The sequence below is a fragment of the Rhipicephalus sanguineus genome, chromosome 8, assembly GCF_013339695.2.
Source record: "Rhipicephalus sanguineus isolate Rsan-2018 chromosome 8, BIME_Rsan_1.4, whole genome shotgun sequence".
Taxonomy (NCBI): domain Eukaryota; kingdom Metazoa; phylum Arthropoda; class Arachnida; order Ixodida; family Ixodidae; genus Rhipicephalus; species Rhipicephalus sanguineus.
The window spans coordinates 6,011,868-6,033,247 of NC_051183.1; the positions used below are offsets into that span (position 1 = coordinate 6,011,868).

General features: G+C 46.7%; 1 protein-coding gene across 2 annotated transcripts in view; it reads left to right on the forward strand.

Moving 5' to 3' along the window:
- The window catches only part of LOC119401262 (isobutyryl-CoA dehydrogenase, mitochondrial), an 88,427-nt gene that overhangs the window by 26,656 nt on the left and 40,391 nt on the right, over positions 1-21,380 (forward strand). For both annotated transcript variants that reach the window (XM_037667943.2, XM_037667944.2), the window contains exon 2: positions 12,318-12,418. In XM_037667943.2, coding sequence (XP_037523871.1) covers positions 12,318-12,418 — 101 coding nt within the window. The remainder of the gene's footprint in view (positions 1-12,317; positions 12,419-21,380) is intronic.

The following is a 21,380-nucleotide window of genomic DNA, read 5'->3' on the forward strand; positions in this document are numbered from 1 at the left end:
ATAGTACACAAATTTGCCTAGTCTTCGTACTTGCGGGCTTCAAACTCACATGTGGCTTTGTGTATTGCTGTGTTTTGGTTTTCTTTCGGATAAAACAATAGACCGTTGTGAACTTCGTGACCAGATTTGAATTGGTAAGCCTAAAAAAGTTAAAGCGGTGAAGCTGGACTGCTTACTTTTGCTGAACGTTGTTTTGCGACAAAGCGGCTGCAGGCGACGCGGAGCCAAACGGAGCCGAAAGAACGAAGTTTAGACAAATTCGTGTACTACCCATCATTCCCATGCTGGCTGAAGCGTCATGCGTTGCAGCTCCCATAGACACTAGCGCCAGAGTTCCCTCTACGGTATCTATATGAAACTCTATGGTAAGGAGTACAGCTGGTGTGACATCATGCAAAGCCGCGCTCTGCGATGGACACCGCCGCGCGTAGCGACCGATGGAGACGCCGCGCATAGCGTCCCATGGCAGTTTAAAGGGACACTAAAGGCAAATATTAAGTCGACGTTGATTGTTGAAATAGCGGTCCAGAAACCTCATAGTGCTACTTTTATGCCAAGGAAGTGCTTATTTTGAAATAAAATCACGTTTTAGTGGTCCGCATCGCGTTAGCGCACGTCAAGTCACCCGCCTGAAATCCGACTTTCATACGTCACTGCTGCCGTGCCCAACGTTGCCCGCCTTTACTGCGCGGCCGCCGACACTAGTAGCAGCAGAGCGACAGTAGCGGGACCCACAGCAGCAACAACGGCCATCGAAGCCATCGAAGCTTGCCGCCATCGCCGCAATAGATTTGGACGGAGAATTTGACAACGAGACAATGGCTCGCGACGCTGGGCTCCAATTCAGCGACTTGAGCCCCGATGAACGCGGTACGCTGCTGAGGGCTCGTAGTGCCGGCCTCGTTGCATGCGGCATTTTGTCGAACTTTCTGTCGGAGCGACTTTCACGAGCGCGCAAAACACACGCGGTAGTACGCGATACCGAAACTATTACTGAGACGCGACCGCGTGAGCGAAGCAGGGCGCCGGGCGAAGCGCAGTTCGGCGAAAACAGAACCTTTGAACCACGCCCGCCGTTCCCCATGGCAACGCCAAAGAGGTTCTTTTTTCTATGAATCAAACGGAAACGAACAAACAGCATTGTATTACGTCTTTTGATGCACGGAAGGTTCTTTTTTTATTGCTGCTAGTTTGTTTACTAGTGATTTATTGTAGGCAGACTCTCATACGTCATCGGGATCACTTCGAAAATGTCCCACTTGTGGCGCTCATCATGTGATACACTTAGCTTAATTTCTCGGTAAGTAGGGCACTGCTGTTGATAATATTGCCATCTTAGAAGCCGAGGCTCAAGTCCTATCACCCACCCCTTCGACCACTGTTGGGTGGTTATGAACAGAACAGCCGCCGCAGCGTGGCTGCATGAAAGAGGAGGCAGAGGACGTCGCTTGTGGTTGTTACTGGACTGGCACCATCTTGTACACCCTGCGCGGTCGGTGTGAAACTGCAGTGTAAATAGTTGAGTAAATGAGCTACTCGTAACAATATGAACACGTTGTACGCAAAACAAATGGAACGCTTCCTGTGAAGACTTGGCCGACTCTCGTGGTGGCGGAACAAAAGCCCTCTGCAGGACTGCGTGTGACGCCGACATGGACAGTTGCGCAGACCAGGAAAATTGATCCTTTGCTTAAAAATGTCATGCCAAACATGCATTCCTTAATTGCGATGCATTTCTTAACGAACTTCTGCGACTTTGAGCGTATCTATCCATCCATCTATCCATCTATCCATCCATCTATCCATCTATCCATCTATCCATCCATCTATCCATCTGTCCATTCATCCATCCATCTATCCGTCCATCTATCCGTCCATCTATCCGTCCATCTATCCATCTATCCATCTATCCATCCATTCGTCCATTCGTCCGTTCGTCCGTTCGTCCGGCCATTCGTCCGTTCGTCCGTCCGTCCGTCTGTCTGTCTGTCTGTCTGTCTGTCTGTCTGTCTGTCTGTCTGTCTGTCTGTCTGTCTGTCTGTCTGTCTGTCTGTCTGTCTGTCTGTCTGTCTGTCTGTCTGTCTGTCTGTCTGTCTAGCCGTCTACGACTTTGTGCTCTCCTGGCCGTTTCGTTAGAGTGTACTATCGAGTACACTCTAGTTTCGTTAACAGGACCTATACCAAAATTGATATGACGACACATTTCTGTATGACGAACATAAATGACACGCGGTAACATGAAAATTATGATATGCATGTCATGTACGGCATGACTTACATGCCACGCTCATGGTGCGCTCGCGGCCGGTTCGCTAGCTTGATATACACCAAAATTGGTATTGCGCGAGGTGACCGTATGAAGAACATAAGTGACAGGAGGTAACATGAAAATCATGACATGCATGTCATGTACAGCATGACTTACATGACATGGTCTCGGGGCGCTCACGGCCGGTTCGCTAGCTGGATATACACCAAAATTGTTACTGCGCGACGTGACTGTATGGCTAACATAATTGACAGGTGGTAACATGAAAATAATGACATGCATGCCATGTGTGGCGTGACTTACATGACATTGTATTCGTGCGCTTCCGGTCATTTTGTTAATTGGATATATACCAAAATTGGTACGGTATGACATGAGTGCGTGACGATCATAAATGACAGGTCATGTGTCGTATATACCAGAATATACATTTAATTGGCATAGTATATACAGAGTGTACATGCGTGCATGCATGACAAACATGCGATATATAGTGAAGTAGATGTCATGACAAGAATGACTTCATTTGCCTCAAAGTCAAACTAGGCGATGTATGCAGCTCTTTGCTGGCTGCTCCGCATTACATCGATTCCCACAGTGCGTGGGATCTGCAGGATCTTCTATGCGCCTGTTAAGGGGCTGTTCAAAATACCGACTAACGTTGCAAAGAAAACGCCGATGCCGACCGTAAGCAGCGTTCTGGGGAAGGCCGCAGCCTACAATGAAACTTCTTACCCACGTTATACTCCGTTTCATACGTCATGTGCAATGCTGTGGAAGCTATGCAGGAAGCTCGGTCAGCAAAATGTGTAAGTCCGCGCGTCTCGCGCTTGGATTTCGTCGTTGTAAACGCGGCCTCCGCGAGTGGCCACCGGTAGCGCGCTGCCGGAACTAGTCGCGGAGGCCGCCATACGAAAACAAAGCCGCTAAGCGATCCACAACAACCTAGTGGCAACCTTGTAAATAATGTGATTTGTATATTTCTAAGCCACAACGCTTCTTCATTTATTACTATTTGCAGAACTGCTTAACCTCTTTGAGTTTTTCAGACCCTTTTCGTATGCGTAATTCTCAGGCGCTAGTTCAGTTCCTCTCAGAGGAGAACCCCGGCTGTTGTAAAGCTTTTAGTATGGATATTGAAGACCTGTATTATTCTTTGCCGCATGAGGACTTGTTAAATTGTGTTAATGAATGTATTAACGAACAAGCGCACCAGACGGTTTTCACCGATAGATGTGGTGTTTCTACCGGGGCATTTCTAGAAATCCTTTCCATGTATTTAAAGTCGACGCTTGTAGGTTGGAAGGAAGGCGTTTATGTGCAGAAATCAGGGATATGTATTGGTTCTAAGGTTGCTCCGGTTCTTAGTGATTTATACCTTAGCAAGATTGACAATCTTTTGGAAGGCGCCTTAGGTAAATCGGTTATTAAGGTTTTTCGTTATGTGGACGATTACTTGATCTTTTGTAGCGGTGAGGACTTCGTAAAGGTGGTAACTTCCGTGAGCGAAAAATTTGAATTAAATGGAGGTGGGCTCAGCTTTACTAAAGAGGTGCCTCAGAATAATAGAATACAATTTCTAGACATTTCCTTAACGTTCCAGAAGAACCACGTGTGCTGGCAGTATTCTCCTAGATCTTCGAAACCGCTGTTAAATTTTTCGTCGAAGCACTCGAAGGTTGTAAAAAACGGCATCGCCATGTCTTGCCTTAAATCAGCCCTCACCAAGCCGTGTGAGCACAGAATGAGTGATAGCTTTAACGCACAGGTTACGCGTCTTTTAGATGTAGGGTATCCTCGTGATGCAGTGGCCACGGTTGCTGAACGTTTAAAGAAGTATATTGTGTTAAGTCCAAGCATGGTTGCAGAAAGCGATAGGAAGAAACGTGTCGTAGGTATACCGTACATTCATTGCGTATCTCACAGGCTAAAGAAAGTAGGAAGCAGATACGGCGTTAATGTTGTTTTCACGGCGGCCAATAAGCTAGGTAAGATTTGTGCCGCTGTGCAGAGGAAGAATGAGCGAGTAAAAGACAAGAAGCGAACCGATATTTGTTTCGTAAAACACACCAACAAATTCACTGATTGCCGTACGAGTGTGGTGTATAAGGTCCCTTTAGGCTGCGGTCGCTTCTACGTAGGACAAACGGGCCGATGCATTAACCAGAGATTGTTGGAACATAAGAGATCGCTAACCGGAGGCTCACCTTCTAATCTATCTTTACATTGTCGAGATTGTAAGTGCACGCCAAAATTCGATGAATGCGCAGTGTTGTACCGTCATAGAAATGAAGAAACGCGCCTGATGATTGAAGCATGGCATATCGAGAATAGTGGTAGCGCATGCGTGAGCCAACCGTCGATTAACTTGCATAAAGATGAAATAAAATGCCTTAACAGTTACCTTCCACGTAGAACGCCACGCGTGCCGGATTGATAGGATCGCCTGTTGCATGGGCATGCGCAGATAAGTTTTCGTGTCTTCTTTCTTTTCAGCCGTTGTGCGTCTCTTCAGTTGTTAGTCGGCGTTTGTGGTGTCCTGACTTCTTTCTTGTGTCCGTGTTTGCACGCCCTGTCTTTTTAGAATGAATACTTACCAACTAGCTCAGCTCTCTGTTATTCTAAGTAAAGTAGTCTTCCACGATACCAAAAACACCACGCTTTCTGCGCGAAGACGCCTAATAAGCGAGAAAACGCGCCGAAAGAAAATACAGGTGGCGACGCCACCTTCGAATTCCCGCACCATTTGCCGTGACGTCACATATTTTTGACGGCGCCTGCTTGGGCCTACGTAGTTCCTAATCGGTTAAATCGAAGTACATTGTCCTCTGAGGGGGACAGAGACTTGACATAATGAGTTTGTGGAAATTTCGTCGAGCCAGTGGTGCCAAAATACGTTAAATGCTCTTTGAAGTCTTTTACGTCACGAATTACAAAGTTCGGCGCGAAATAACTTGGTTTTCTCCGCTAATAATAAACCTATGGTGGTGAAATAAACTACGCAAGAGTTCTCCGAGCACACTTTATCAATCTAAACCAATTCATTGTTTCTCTTTAGTGTCCCTTTAAACTTTGGCCGGATGGCTGAATCGTGTGACAGACAGACGGACAGACAGACGGACAGACAGACAGACAGACAGACAGACAGACAGACAGACAGACAGACAGACAGACAGACAGACAGACAGACAGACAGACAGACAGACAGACAGACAGACAGACAGACCAAAATTTCTGCGTTCAAGTATCCAAAGAAAGACTATCGTCCTTAAAGGGGTACTGACACCTTTTTTTGAAGGCGAGTTTACTCTGCCATACCAACCTCCTGCATGCAGAGACGGCTCTGAGCAAGTGTGAAGCTCAGCAAATGCTGATAAGATATTTTAATTTGGAATTAAAGTGAATTTTTCCATGGCGCACCTACTGACATCGACACTAGCTTGACGTCAGGCTACAGTACAAGTTCTGGTGACTTCACATAGCAGTCTGGCTAGTTGTGGTGACGTCAGGTACCAAAACTTCCAAGATGGCCGCTTGTGCGTCATCAAAACTTCCAAAATGGCCGCTTGTACGTCCCCAACGGAGCCACGGCGCGGAGCAGCCGTGGAAACGTCACTATATATTGTGCGAGCACGTGACGAGAAGCTCATATTGTGTTGTGACGTCAGGGTACAGTAGGAACCGAAACTAGCTTTTAAAAACAAACTGTAATTACTTTTCCAGGGCGCAGTCGCGCTTATCACTACCTTTTCTAGGCTCTTGGAGGCTTGACCTTTCATTTGACGCAAAAAAACGACAACTGAAAATATTCGTGTCAGTACCCCTTTAAAGGCCAACTCCGGCGATTTTTCGAGGTCGATGGATCTCAATGAAATTCGCTGGGTACGTTCCTTTGCACGTTTCCGTGATTTATGCCAAATTACAGGCTTGAGACATGCGCAGATTGCTTGCAAATGAATTTTAAAGATTGTCTGCAAACGCCCTCCTGGCTTCCCACAATTATTGGCAACATTGCGTCTGTGACGTCAGTATTGGGAAGGCGGCGGAAGTGACGCAGCCGAGGGCACCGCTAACTTCGGCCGCTACAGCAAGCATCTGCTGTGCTGGCCGAGACACTGTCATTATCAGACGCGGCACTGTCAGTCGCAGACATTACAGCTGATGCGCGGCGCGCTCACCTCTCCACTGTGCGCCTGCTCGTCCCGGCTGTCACAGTTTTCATACTCCGCGCCGGCGTGACCGGCATGCCTTGCACGACTTCTGGTTCGTTTGTAACAACGCCTACGTCATACGTAGACAGTACACTCGGTTGGGTTTTGGTTTCGGTATTGCGCTTTTTTGCTTATTTAAAATTATTCTTCAATTTGCCGAGTATTTCTGCTATCGTGCCCGTAACAGGAGCGTCTCAGGAACATAAAAGCACCATTACTTTGACATGGCCAAAAAATCGCCGGAGTTGGTCTTTAAGGCCCGAACACACGTACGCGTTGCAGTGCGTCAACGCGTGGCTTTTTGACGCGGCGCCGCGCCCTCTCCCTATGGGGAGAGAGGGCGCGCGGCTACGCGAAGCTGCGCGCCCTCCCTCTCCATAGGGGGAGGGCGCGGCGACGCGTCAAAAAGTCACGCGTTGACGCGCTGCAACGTGTACGTGTGTTCGGGCCTTTAAAAAACTTGGAGGACGCTTCAGCTTCGCCTTCAACTGTAGAACGCGACAGTGCAATCGGGTGCCGTGCGCATCGCTTTCTCAACTGCTAGCCTGGCTTCAGTTCTCGGTGCATGCCTCAACCCTGCCGCAAGGAAACGAACGTCTGTGCGCGTAACATTGGTCGTTTCATGCTATACTAGAATGCCTGTGAGTATAGTTACGCAGAGCCCACTACGCCATAATTCTTCCTTTTGCGAATCAGCGAAGGGCCCACTACGCGTCCGTAAGGCAACACGCGAACCTACGCAACTGCTCACTTTGGTGATGCTTTTGCTGCTGACGATGATTAAATATGTCTGAGCGCTTTGTAATGGGTGCGCCTTTAAAACACCCACTCGTTGCGCAATTCACATTTGACGCTTGGCGCGATTCTACGCTTCTGCCACGCAATATTACATAGTGTTTGTTTTTTTCCAAAGCGGTTTCAAGAAATAGCGTGGCTCTATGGTAGAACACCTGCTTGCCACGCAGCCGGCCTGGGTTCGATTATTACTTGAACCCGAAGATTTTACTTATTTTATTTGCAACTTTCTCGATTTTTCGGTCATGGACAAGACGATGATTTTTCGCTCACAACCAACGACGCCGTCACCGACGCCGACACCGAAATTGCTGCGAAACGAGCTCGTTAACGCTATCGCGTTAAAATTGGAGAGGGGCGAAGCATGTAGAGAAGGGTGTTTCAGCTCCACTAACGTGAAATCTGGGGGAGAAGCGAAGCATGCAGTGTGCGCCGGTGCTTCGCACAGCAAAATCACTGCTAATGGGCAATGAGAGACAGAAGAAGGGCCTGTCAGATGTAATTCGCCACATTGTTTTGAGAGAGATTTCTTTGATGAGGCATTAGTGGTGCCAGGCCTGAAAGCGGGCAAGTGGGGAAGTGTGTTTTAACTCCACCAACGTCGTCGGAAAACTGCATCAGAATGCAGCTTACCCTAAGGTGCTTCTTCTTCTTCTTCTTCTTCTTCTTCTTCTTCTTCTTCTTATTATTATTATTATTATTATTATTATTATTATTATTATTATTATTATTATTATTATTATTATTATTATTATTGTTTTTTCTGTCTCTCATATTGCCCATTAGCAGCGATTTTGCCGTAAGTTGTCTTCGTGTTAGACATCGCAACATGTTACGAAGTCTGCTTTACAGGAGAAAACTTGGCACTGGAAACCAATTTTAAGATGGAATTTAACAAATTTCTGTTAATTAATGCGATTAAATCCTGGTACGTCGTCGGCTATTTGTTGGGCTAACTTTTGCCTTCTTCACGTTTAGTGGACCGGTGGCGAGTAGTGGGATTTACCCAATTTTTGTGGCGCATATCCGTTTATGATGGACCGTGACGACGAAATGACACGCCGACAAGCCGAGACCCTAAGGTGCTACGCCCCCGAAAAGATTCCTCGAACAAGTGCGCGAGAGCGTCATGCAGTCGATCCGCTATGTTTCCCCTGCTAGGCTGCCATGTGAAATCTGATTTGGCAGAAATTAAGGGGACGTTACGTGGCGATTAAGTTATTCGGATTAATTAAGAAACTAATTGCTATAACCTTCATGCATTATACGAGGTTACATGATTTTTCAGCTTTTGATTGGGAGACTCTGCAAAAATGAACATGGAGAGTATAACCTCAATCTCGTGGAAAAGAAAAACCGATAAGATTCGTCCGCTTGGAGCTTTTTCGCCGACAGCGAAGCGTTTTTGCTATCTGGTCTGAAGCGTAGCAATTTGTTTATCGCTCCTCTATACACTCGTGACAGGCGCGTGACAATCAGGCGGTTTCGTGCTGTTTTTTGTGAGAGCAGTCATTCCACTCGAGTATTAGGCACAACAGAAAAGTTCCGGCAGAGCACAGGCGTCAGTTTTATCGAGAACGAAGAGTGCGCTACGGTGCGATGATGCGGATATCACAATCAGCTATCGTCGGCGTATTCCTCTGGGGCTGAGTCATAGGAGTACATATTGCCACGTGCGTGCTATGAGAAAGACGAAGACGACAGCGAAAAGGCTCATACGCGTTTTACAGGAGCCAGAATGAAGAAAGAAGAGGAACTCGCTTGCGCGCGGTATTAAAAAGACCGACCTGCTGTTCTCTCGATCTTGGCGTTACGACCTCTCTCTTGACGTCGCGACACTGGTGGAGGTGCTGGGTACTGCAACCTGATGCAGGAAAGCCTTATTCGGACACGTACCCCCAGTCCGGAGACTCAGCCTCTCGTCACGACTCCAGTCCACCGATTCAGCCGGCGTCCCCTAGGCCTAAGTCCGGAGTTCTCGACTGTTCCTCCTCTTCCCAGCACGGCCGTTCGCCCAAATTGGAATGGATTTCCTGGGCCCATTCCCAACTTCTACTGCAGGGAACCGATGGATCATTGTCGCCACTGATTACCTTTCTCGCTACGCGGAGACTAAAGCTATGCAGAAGGGCACAGCAGCAGAAGCGGCTCACTTCTTCATCGAAAACGTCGTCCTTCGGCACGGCGCCCCGAGAGTGGTCATCACCGACAGAGGAACTGCCTTCACGGCGGAACTTTTGGAGTCGGTTCTCAGGCTCAGCGGTACAGCTCACCGGAGAACGACTGCGTACCATCCCCAAACAAACGGACTAACGGAGCGCCTTAATAAGACCCTCGCAGACATGCTCTCCATGTACATCGACACGGAACATAAAACCTGGGACGAAATCTTGCCTTACGTGACCTTCGCCTATAATACCGCTCGACAGGAAACTACTGGAATGACACCGTTCAGTTTAATCCATGGTCGCGAGGTCACGACAACGTTGGACGCTATGCTGCCGCACGAGGGTGACGACATTGATACCGACGCCGAAGAATTTACTCAGCGCGCCGAGGAAGCCAGACAGCTTGCCCGCGTACGCATCTGTCATCAGCAACATAAAGATGCGAAACGGTACGACCTGCGACACAAATTCGTTACTTACACACCCGGCGACAAGGTATGGGTCTGGATCCCAATACGTCGACGCGGACTTTCTGAAAAACTGCTGAGACGATACTTTGGTCCCTACAGAGTCATCCGACGCTTGAACGACGTGAACTTCGAGGTCGTTCCCGACAGTGATTGCGGTTCCAGTCGCCGGAAGCATTCACCCGAAGTCGTGCATGTCGAGCGGATGAAACCGTACCTGTCCAGCTAACTCTGGTTGGGTTTCAGTGCATATGTGCGCGCTTTTCTAAGTAGAGCGCCTGGGCTGCGCATCGGGACGATGCGTCTTTCGGAGGGAGGCAAATGCCACGTGCGTGCTATGAGAAAGACGAAGACGACAGCGAAAAGGCTCATACGCGTTTTACAGGAGCCAGAATGAAGAAAGAAGAGGAACTCGCTTGCGCGCGGTATTAAAAAGACCGACCTGCTGTTCTCTCGATCTTGGCGTTACGACCTCTCTCTTGACGTCGCGACAATATTCATCACATATGCGGTCTCGTGCTCGTGTGGTCACCTTCTCGTCATGTGGTACTTTTCGCAGAAGCTTCTTTCTGAATACACAGGGCCCTACCGCGTCATCCGCCAATTGACTCCCCCTATGGTCAGTCACCTTCACCCTCTGCCATGGCGCCAAGTGACATCGTACGCGTCAGTAGGATCAAGGATTACTGCAGCGATTCTGAATCATTATTTCGAAAGCGTTGCTTTTACCGCCGGGGTAGCGTTTTACCGCTAGGCGTAAAGTTAATCTCAATATCCGCCCTGTCTTTTCCTTCTTCTGGTTGGGAGAGAGTGCATGCACACACGCGCGCTAAGGTACCTGGAAGAAGACGAGGCCACTTGTATGACATTTTTTAGCGCAAGAGAAGAAGAACACGAGCGCTAACTACGCTAAATGTCGTACGTGATAGAACACCATCTGCCCAACAGGAAGTTTTATTCAAGTACACTCGTATAATTGCTGGCACTCCGTGTTCAAGGATTTTTGAAAATTGCTATGACGTGACCCGAGTGCACCAAATACCTTCATCAAGGCGCTCGAAGAGGAAGAAAACTTCTCTTTGGCGCGCTCAGATGGCTGTGCATTGCCTGCGTTACGCCAAGCTACGACGACAGCATACGATCACAGCCCGGTCCCCAAAAGTGCTCCGCACTTAAAGCATAAAAAACAGGTCGTAACTTGAACATAAAGACATGAATGTTTATGTATGGTATGATTCACATTACACGGTTTTGGTGCCCTCGCGGCATATACGAAAATTGGTATGGCATGGCATGAACGTATGACGAACATAAATGACAGGCCATGCGTTGTACATAGCAGCATATACGTTTCTTTAGCATGGTTATACCAGACTGTACGTGCATGCATGCATGACAAACATGCGATAGCGAACGACATGTGATGACAGGAATACCTCGATTTGTCTCAAAGCCAGACAGTGCGGTTTATGCAGCTTCTCGCTGATTGCTTCGCATTACATCGATTTCCGCAGTGCGTGGGATCTTTAGCACAGCCAAGCTGCATTGGCTTCTGGCGGATCGCGTTCGTGGACAGTAGAACAGCTTCGGCGAACTTATATTGTCTCGACTAATCCGGCGTTTTACAGTCGAAAAATGGACATGGCGTACAAGTAAACATACGGGTGTATGATTTCGCCGACGTGGCAGAATGACGCGAACAATTGTGCCTCAAAGGTAAGACCACTTGCATAACAAACGAACGTTTGCACTATCGAAACAACGGGCTTCTTATGCACAACAGGATTTTATTCTGAGACCGCCATTGTGTGAAATGCGCAAGGCAAACACCGGGATCTTGGAGTCCGTCTCTTCATTCGCGCAATATAGTCAATAATGATAATATATGAATTCACTATAGCAACATTCATTACACCATAGTGGCAGCTTCGCTGTCGTGTGCAAGGTAGCTAGCTTACCACGTACTGGCTAACCTTCCTGTCTCCCTCTCTCCACAGGGGCTCTAATTTTTTTTTTTAGGTTGGTCTCTACCATTTTCTCACTGACACTTTTGCGCTAACCGTAACATTTGACAAGTCGGTAGTTAACATTAGCTATGCATTTGGCAAAATGCAAAAATTGATCTGATCTGCTCCAAGCGACAGCATTGCCTTGGCTATTTCTATAGCTTCGAAACAGTCGCTTGCTTTCAAACGATGGCACAAGTTACTTGGAACACCCTGTATATTATATTAAAAAAATTATGGAGGCACTGCTTTACACTGCATGTATACCATAGCTGCACATTCACGCTGCCTTTGGCTGCATGAACCAGCATGATGTGGCAAAGTACCGCTACAGTACTTGCAGTGTGTTCGCTGAGATCCATAGTAACGTGAATTACTCACTGCTTTTCTGCCATGCGCAGCAACCATTGGTCTCAGCGAGGAACAGATCCAAATGCAAAAAACTGCGTCCGACTTTGCCGAAAAGGAATTCCTGCCACACATGCAAGAATGGGACGAAAAAGTGAGTTTAGTCGTATTTTTACAAAGTCTATTATGTAAATAATATGGTGTTTATAGGTTTCTCCTACCGGTTAATGACTGATTTAATGATAGCTCGAGATGATCGATTGTATATAGAAAGAGTTTTACGTACGAAGCATTTACTGAGAGCCAGACACTTTGACCATGTACACACACACACGTATATATATATATATATATATATATATATATATATATATATATATATATATATATATATATATATATATAATGAGAACTAACAGACAGTAATTCCCAGGAAAGTTCCTGCCGGCGGCGAGTTATCTTTTCGTCCGCTTTACTTCACATTTACATCCTAATTACTACAAATAACATCCCCTATACCTTCCTTGGCATTATTGTCTGTTAGTTCTCATTAATATTGCGTCTAACAAAAAAAGACCAGCCCTTGTCATATATATATATATATATATATATATATATATATATATATATATATATATATATATATATATATGCGTATACATACAGTGAAGCTTCACTTCAACGAACTTCAAGGGACTCCAGGAAAAAAGCTCGTTAAAGTGAAAGTTCGCTGAACTGAAATAGCTTTGTTGCAACTTGTTATGAGGAGCTAAAGAAAACATCAGTTGTTGAAATGTAATTTGAACCCTTTTACTTTCAATGCTGCTTACTTGAATATGAATTCCTGCTTATTTAGTACGTTTTGAAAAATGTAGTAATCTTTTGCTGCACTTGTGCGTTTAGGACTGCAGTGTGTCCAAGCTCTCATAAACCTTCTCTGGCACTCTGCTGGGCACCGAAGGATTTCGCTTTGTCCAAGTACATTCTTTAGCTGAAATTCTTGGTGCTTCCTCTACAAGGGGTGCTCCTTCCTGAGGTAGTGTTTTGCAACGTGTTTTGTTAAGTGATCCTTCCTGAGGTAGGGCGCTCATCTCTTCTGTAGACAGAGTGGAGCATGTCGCAACGCGAGAGTCACGGGTGACATAGTCCTCAAAACGCAAAGCGCATGTATTTACCCAGTCTTGATGAGGTTTTGCGTGAAATTACTACGATATGAGCGCAAGGCACGCCGTCTGGATTAATTTTCATTATCTAGGTTCTTTAACGCGAAAATCAATCAAAGTACACAGTTGTTTTTGTATACATTTCGCCCCAAGTTAACATAGCGCCCGGTAACTCAGTTTGGTCACTTCCGTTTTCTGTTCTTTTGGGGGGCCGATTTAAGCACGGAAGTGTCAGACTTCTCTTGACAGAAATATTTCTCTGCAGTGGGACCAGGACCGTGCTATAAAAGGCCATCTTAAGCACAACCGATAAACGACCGTCACGCACAACAAGTGTGGTGCGCATTTTGAAGTGCATGACTTAGAGCCCTGTTTCTGTTTATAACTGAGTCGTTAAAACGGTGAATTCATGCGATATTTAATACTCCTCGTGTTTAGGACGACGCTAAGTGGACTTTGCGATGTGCTTGATTCACAAAAATTCGGCATATCCCACGTACCGTGGGAATCGATGTTTTGCGAAGCATGCGCGGGATGGTGAGTGTGGTTAATTTTTCACATTGAGCGAAACGTTACGGAATGACGCTAGAGAAATGTGGAAGTGGCATACGCACACTCATATGGTGAAGAGTCGCATATGTATTTTATAACCAGTTGTTTACGTGCAGTTACGTAACGATGCCAACAGCAACATGGGTGTTACCAACACCAGACGCGGTAAGATGATATGTAGTGCTTACATTCTTCAATACTGGATAGCGCGAATCCGAAGAAGACAAAGAAGGAACACAGATGCAGAGGACAGGCGTTACTCGCAACTAAGCTTCATTCCGGAAGGTTTCCCTAGATATATACACAGCCGAGTGGCGCGCGCAGGCGCACTGCAAGTACGTTACATTCACAGTTGCAGTTGCTACAGTTGTTATCCTTATACTTGTCGGTTATGACGGAGAACGCGCGCACGTTTCACGAACCCGCGTGCATGTGTGAAATGGGTTCCTGACAGTTCTTGAACAAGGTCATCATCACCGTGATCAGTGAGCCCCAGCAGCTGGACCGGACTTGTTAATCGGATCCGTTCGTGATCGCGGCTACGAGGGGTCTAAGTGCAGTGAAGTGCGAGGTATAGTACAATTAGTGTAAATTCTGGATGCCTCTTACGATGAAATCATCTATGATGTCTCCTGTCCTACATGTGGCAGCGAGGTCTTTTGATGTTCTGTCCACATCCAAGCCGTCTGTCACGCAGTATAAGGACCAGGCGTTGTTGGGTCATGATAAATCAATGTTGAAGCCACCAGTAATGATAAGAGGCCTGGTTCTCTCGGCATATTTATTATAGGAAGCATTGATCCCGGTTTTTGCGTAATGCTCGTGGTCCACGTTCCGGACCATGTGGACTAGTGGATGGCAGATGAGCGTCTTCCAGGGGTGTTCTGTCTTCAGCTTCCTCGCTTTCCTTGAGTCCGCCGCGGTGGTGTAGCGGTTACGGTGCGCGGCTGCTGACCCGAAGGTCGCGGGTTCGATCCCGGCCGTGGCGGTCGAATTTCGATGGAGACAAAATGCTAGATGCCCGTGTACTCTGCGATCTCGGTACAGGTTAAAGAATACCAGACGGTCAAAATTTCCGGAGCCCTTCGCTACAGCGTCTCTCATAATCATATCGTAGTTTTGGGACATAAACCCCAAGAATTATTATTAGCACTTTCCTTGCGTGTCAGTGTGTGTGTCTTCGTGGTTACTGTGTTGGTTGAGACCCTGTATCACCTGTGGCACATACCCGCACAACATGAACTCTGGTATGCGGGTATGTGCCACACGTGACTGAGAGAAAAGGTTTCATGACGTACGCGACAGGTATGTTGCGTTATTCATGTCATGACCAGTGAATCGTGTTCGTCATACACTGATCCCCGGCTATGCCAATTGTGGTATATTACAAGTTATGGAGACGACCAGGAGAGCGCCCAGATGTAGGCGGCTAGATAGATAGATAGATACGTAGATAGAAACGGCCAAAGTGCCTGAGGTTCGCTAAGAAATGCTTTGCATTTAACAAACTTGGAGGACGCTTGAGCTTCGCCTTCAAGAGTAGGACGCGATAGCGTAATCGGGCCCCGTGCGCATCGCCTTCTCAACTGCTAGCCCGGCTTCGGTTCTCGGTCCATGCCTACACCGTGCCGCGAGGAAACGAGCTTCTGTGCGGGTAACATTGGCTCTTTCAAGATATCCTAGAATGCCTATGTACTGCAAGTACAGTTGCGCAGCGTCCACTACGCCGTAAGTATTCGTCTTGCGAATCAGCGAAGGGCCCACTACGCGTCCGTAAGGCAACGCGCGAACCTACGCAACTGCTCACTTTGTTGGTGCTTTTGCTGCTGATGATGATTAAATATGTCTGAGTGCTTTGTAATGGGTCTTTAAAACCCCCACTGGCTGCGCAATTCACATGTTTTGACGTCTGGCGCAATTGTATGCTTCTGTGACACAATTTTTTAATGCGTTAAGGAGACTCCTCCCACTACAAGACATTCATATCGTGTTTTTTTTTTTCGACGCTGTCTAAAGAAACTGCTGTCTCTGTGATGTATCTGAGACAATAGATCATTGCTTCGTCAGCTACAAAGACGCCATTCTATTCAGGGATGTCTTTCAACGAAATCTGCAGACAAATTTTGCAATTAATGCGTACACTGTTCGCTATCCTATGCCAACATCTCTTGATGAAGTGCCCTATCATATGTTTTTCCTTATTGGTATGCACGGTTTGTGGAAGACGCGTATGCAAGACCATCAAGCAGAGCCGACCGCCTCTTCACACATTTCATCCGAATGGATATTAATAATAATAATATCTAGGGTTTAACGTCCCAAGACCACGATATGATTATGAGAGACGCCGTAGTGGAGGGCTCCGGAAATTTCGACCACCTGGGGTTCTTTAACGTGCACCTAAATCTAAGTACACGGGCCTCAGACATTTTCGCCTCCATCGAAAATGCAGCCGCCGCGGCCGGGATTCGATCCCGCGACCTTCGGGTCCCGAATGGATATTCGTTAAAGGATGTTTACGATGAACTTGACAACAGACCGCACTGGTTCTTGGTGAGGTGCTTAGCCTGGCAAACTTTCCTGTGCAGCACGTTATGAAGAACTCTCCCTCGAATATAGAACTTTAAATTAGCCTTCGAGTTTCTTTTTTAGCAATGCTTGTATACGCTTATCGTCGCTATGTAACTGCAACACTAACTTTGTGTGATACTGCATGTGCTATTTCCTCTATGCGCATTCTATTAAATACCATGATCAAAAAAGATCCCTCTGTCAGATGAATCGGTATAACACGAAAGTGAAACGTGTCGTCACAGAAGTAGTTGATTGCTTTAGTGCATTGGTATATGAGAGCTTGTATAATGCCCATTGTTGTTTGGCAGATGTAGCACCGCCTGATGTGGACGCACTCACGTTGACGCCTAGTGGCACATCTCCGTACCGACGACTAACGCCCATGATCACGATTTAACCCTTGCGGTAGCTGAAGTTCTTCACATATACGTGAACACCGCATATGGTGAATCCCGCGCAAATATGGCATCAACAAGCACATAATAAACACTGATACTCGGTATGCACTCCTCCGAAGCGCCGTGAAACGCGAAGACTTCCCTCTAGCCTGGCAGTTAATTCTCGCAGGGCGAGCGGGGAACGCGGTGCGACAGCCCGGCCAGCGTCGGAGAGCTATTTTTTTTTATATGGATGGACGCTATGAACGAGGCTTGGGCTGAAGCCACCACCTCGCGGTGTGTTAACCGAAATTACACTTCTAGTGGAAACGCGTCGAATGGGACGGTCGCAGCAACGGCGCGTTTTTGTTTTGTTTTTCGAGCCTGGTGGCACAAATGTCACCACCCCGTTATAAAGGGGACGCTCACAGCATCCATCCATCCATCCATCCATCCATCCATCCATGCAAGAGCACTGTGATAGGAAAGTGTGAAAGATAAAAGGCGCGTTCATGTCGCCTCCGCTGTGTGTTTGGCGGTAGCTCAGGGGGCTAAAAGCCCGCCAGCCATCGTCGCTGACCAAGAGGTCATGGGTTCGACTCCTGTCAACGGAACTTTTTCTTATAGTTTTCTTTGCCGTTTGATGGTGTTCATTTTGCTGACCTATTTCCGTCACGGAAATACGTCATGAAAATCTTGGTGGACCCCGGCATAAAACACTTTCGTGTTAAAAAAAATGGCATGGGTCTGGGGGTAGAACACCTGCTTGCCACGCAGAAGGCCTGGGTTCGATTGTCACTCGAACCAAATGTTTTTATTCTTTGTTTTATTTGCATCTTTCTCGATTATTCGGTCACGGACGACGCTGATTTTTTGCTCACAAACAACGACGCCGACACCGCCGCTGACACCGGAATTTCCGCGAAACGAGCTCTTTAGTGCTACCGACTTAAAGGGACACTAGAGCGAAACAATGAATGATCGATAAACTGCGCTTTCAGAACTCTAATGTCGTTAATTTCACCATCATAGCTTTATTAATAAAGGAGAAAATCTAGGTCAAAGTCTCATTTTTAAATCTCGCGCCGAAATCTCCCCGCATGACGTCACGGATTTCAAAGTGTATTTATCGTATTTTGGTGCCAATGGCTCAACAAAATTAGCCCAAACTTGGTATGTTAAGTCTATGGCCCCCTCAGAGGGCAATGTACTTCATTTTTACCGATTAGGAACTACGTAGTCCAGTAGGCGCCGTCAAAACATGTGACGTCATTGCGAATGGTGCGGAAACTTCAAGGTGGCGTCGCCACCCACATTTTGTTTTTGCGTGTTTTCTCGCTTACTAAGCGTCTTCTCGCAGCGAGCGTGGTGTTTTTGGTATCGTGAAAGAGTACTTTACTCATATGAGGAAAATCGTTTTGCTCTTCAGTGTCCCTTTAAAACGGCACCCACAATGAAATGATTCTAGCGAATGATGCTGTGTACGACAACCGCACCCAGCATTCTCGACAACCACACTCACTGATGTTATTACAGTGTGTATACAACCTAGCAAGTCCACATGCTTCTGTATACATCATGACAGGTATATACGTACAAGCAGTTAAGGTTGGGCTAACACCACGGAAGAAGCCACCCTCGGAGGACGTGCACGACGTAGAGCACTGGCAGGGGCCCGGCCCGGCCCGGCCCGTGGGCCGGGCCGGTCCGTCCGAAGCGTTTTCCGGCGGGCCCGGGCTGGGCTCGGGCTTGAAAGTGCGGGCCTGGGCCGTGCCCGGGCTTGAGGCTGTGGGCCGCGCCGGACTCGGTCCCGCTCATTAAAATGCCTATATAAGTAGGGCCTTCGAGCACACGCGAACGTTATGCATTGCATGGTCTAAGGCATTCTGTGCCAAGCTGAAGTGACACTTGCAAAGAGCTGGCTCTTAGTAAAGCTTAGCAAATAAAATAGAAAAATAGTTGAAGTTCTTTTTTTTTTCACCAGTACAGATATATTACATCTATACTGGTGCGTTTATTATTGCGATAGCAATTATATGGACAGTCCCGGCTGATTTCTGCCGGCGCCGCCGTCATGCACGGTATATATATATATATATATATATATATATATATATATATATATATATATATATATATATATATATATATATATATATATATATAAAGCCACAAAGAAAAATAACTCAAAATCTTTTCGACGCGCGACCTCTCGCTTTGCAGCGCGCGGCGTTAGACTGCTAGGCCACGAACAGTACCGTCTTTCAGCCTGCTAACGGCGAGCTATTTATATAAACCATTTACTTCAGCATGCTTTCTTGGTGACCACCGAGATTGCGCGAAGAGCGCGTGGGGGCGCGCTTATCGTCACCCCGCTCCTGCAAACACCGTTCCTCTTCGCCCTACAGGGCGTGGTCGCCTTCGTGCGCTTATTTCGAGGAAAGAGGCCGGGAGGGGGAACGGGGGGTTGTGCGTCTTGTGCTTTCGCCGCGATGTCCGCGCTGAAGTCACACAGCGTACGAAGGTCACTTCGCTCGCTGCAGCGGCCGCGTTTGCGAAAGGAGCGCGCTGTTCAAACAGGAATAAGTAACCACTGTGACAGTTAGTTCGCGCTCGTCTGTGTGTACGTGTTCGTTTCGTGCGTCCTGCTTTATGTTTGAGCAGTGCGCTTCAAGTGTCGAGCTGTGATGTATGATAGTTCGCGCTCGTCCTGTGTGCGTTCTTTTCGTGCATCCTTTGGGCTCGAGCGACGCGCTGGCAATTTCGAGCTGCTTTCCGTTCTTCGCGTTACATTCCACTTTATTGCTATAGCATTCATTGCTTCGATGGCGAAACTGTGACTCTTTATATATATATATATATATATATATATATATATATATATATATATATATATATATATATATATATATATATATATATATATATATATATATACACAATATTAATGAGAACTAACAGACAATAATGCCAAGGAAAGTATAGGGGATGTTTTTAGTAATAAATGTAAGGTAATTGTGAAGAAAGAAAAGTGGACGAAAAGATAGCTTGCCGCGGGCAGGGACCGAACCTGCGACCTTCGCCGTCATGGCTACTGGCGGCGCTGACTGACGCTCCCACGTTTAAATGCACACATATACCCTAAAAAGTGGACGGGGGGATGGCCGGCGCGGTAGCTCAGTTGGTAGAGCATCGGACGCGTTATTCGAAGGTCGCAGGTTCGGTCCCTGCCCGCGGCAAGCTATCTTTTCGTCCACTTTTCTTTCTTCACAATTACCTTACATTTATTACTAAAAACATCCCCTATACTTTCCTTGGCATTATTGTCTGTTAGTTCTCATTAATATTGTGTATAACAAAGGAAACGAGCCCTTGAAATTAACACTTCTTTCCTTCATTCATAGCGAGGGTCTCGTTCTTGCAGACTTGATGCTTTCAGGTGGTATGCGAGGGATTATTGGTCAGCTGCCAGCTCGTAATAAGTTCACGTGCTACGTGACGCCAACAAGGCAGAAAAAGAGTGTTCCACACTCGCCGTCATGGCTACTGGCGGCGCTGACTGACGCTCCCACGTTTAAATGCACACATATACCCTAAAAAGTGGACGGGGGGATGGCCGGCGCGGTAGCTCAGTTGGTAGAGCATCGGACGCGTTATTCGAAGGTCGCAGGTTCGGTCCCTGCCCGCGGCAAGCTATCTTTTCGTCCACTTTTCTTTCTTCACAATTACCTTACATTTATTACTAAAAACATCCCCTATACTTTCCTTGGCATTATTGTCTGTTAGTTCTCATTAATATTGTGTATAACAAAGGAAACGAGCCCTTGAAATTAACACTTCTTTCCTTCATTCATAGCGAGGGTCTCGTTCTTGCAGACTTGATGCTTTCAGGTGGTATGCGAGGGATTATTGGTCAGCTGCCAGCTCGTAATAAGTTCACGTGCTACGTGACGCCAACAAGGCAGAAAAAGAGTGTTCCACACTCGCCGTCATGGCTACTGGCGGCGCTGACTGACGCTCCCACGTTTAAATGCACACATATACCCTAAAAAGTGGACGGGGGGATGGCCGGCGCGGTAGCTCAGTTGGTAGAGCATCGGACGCGTTATTCGAAGGTCGCAGGTTCGGTCCCTGCCCGCGGCAAGCTATCTTTTCGTCCACTTTTCTTTCTTCACAATTACCTTACATTTATTACTAAAAACATCCCCTATACTTTCCTTGGCATTATTGTCTGTTAGTTCTCATTAATATTGTGTATAACAAAGGAAACGAGCCCTTGAAATTAACACTTCTTTCCTTTATATATATATATATATATATATATATATATATATATATATATATATATATATATACGTATGCTAGATGACCTGATAGGACAAAATCGTACGATCAAAGTAAATACATGTGCACTATAGCGTAAAAATATCAGCACTAACAATGGGCCATA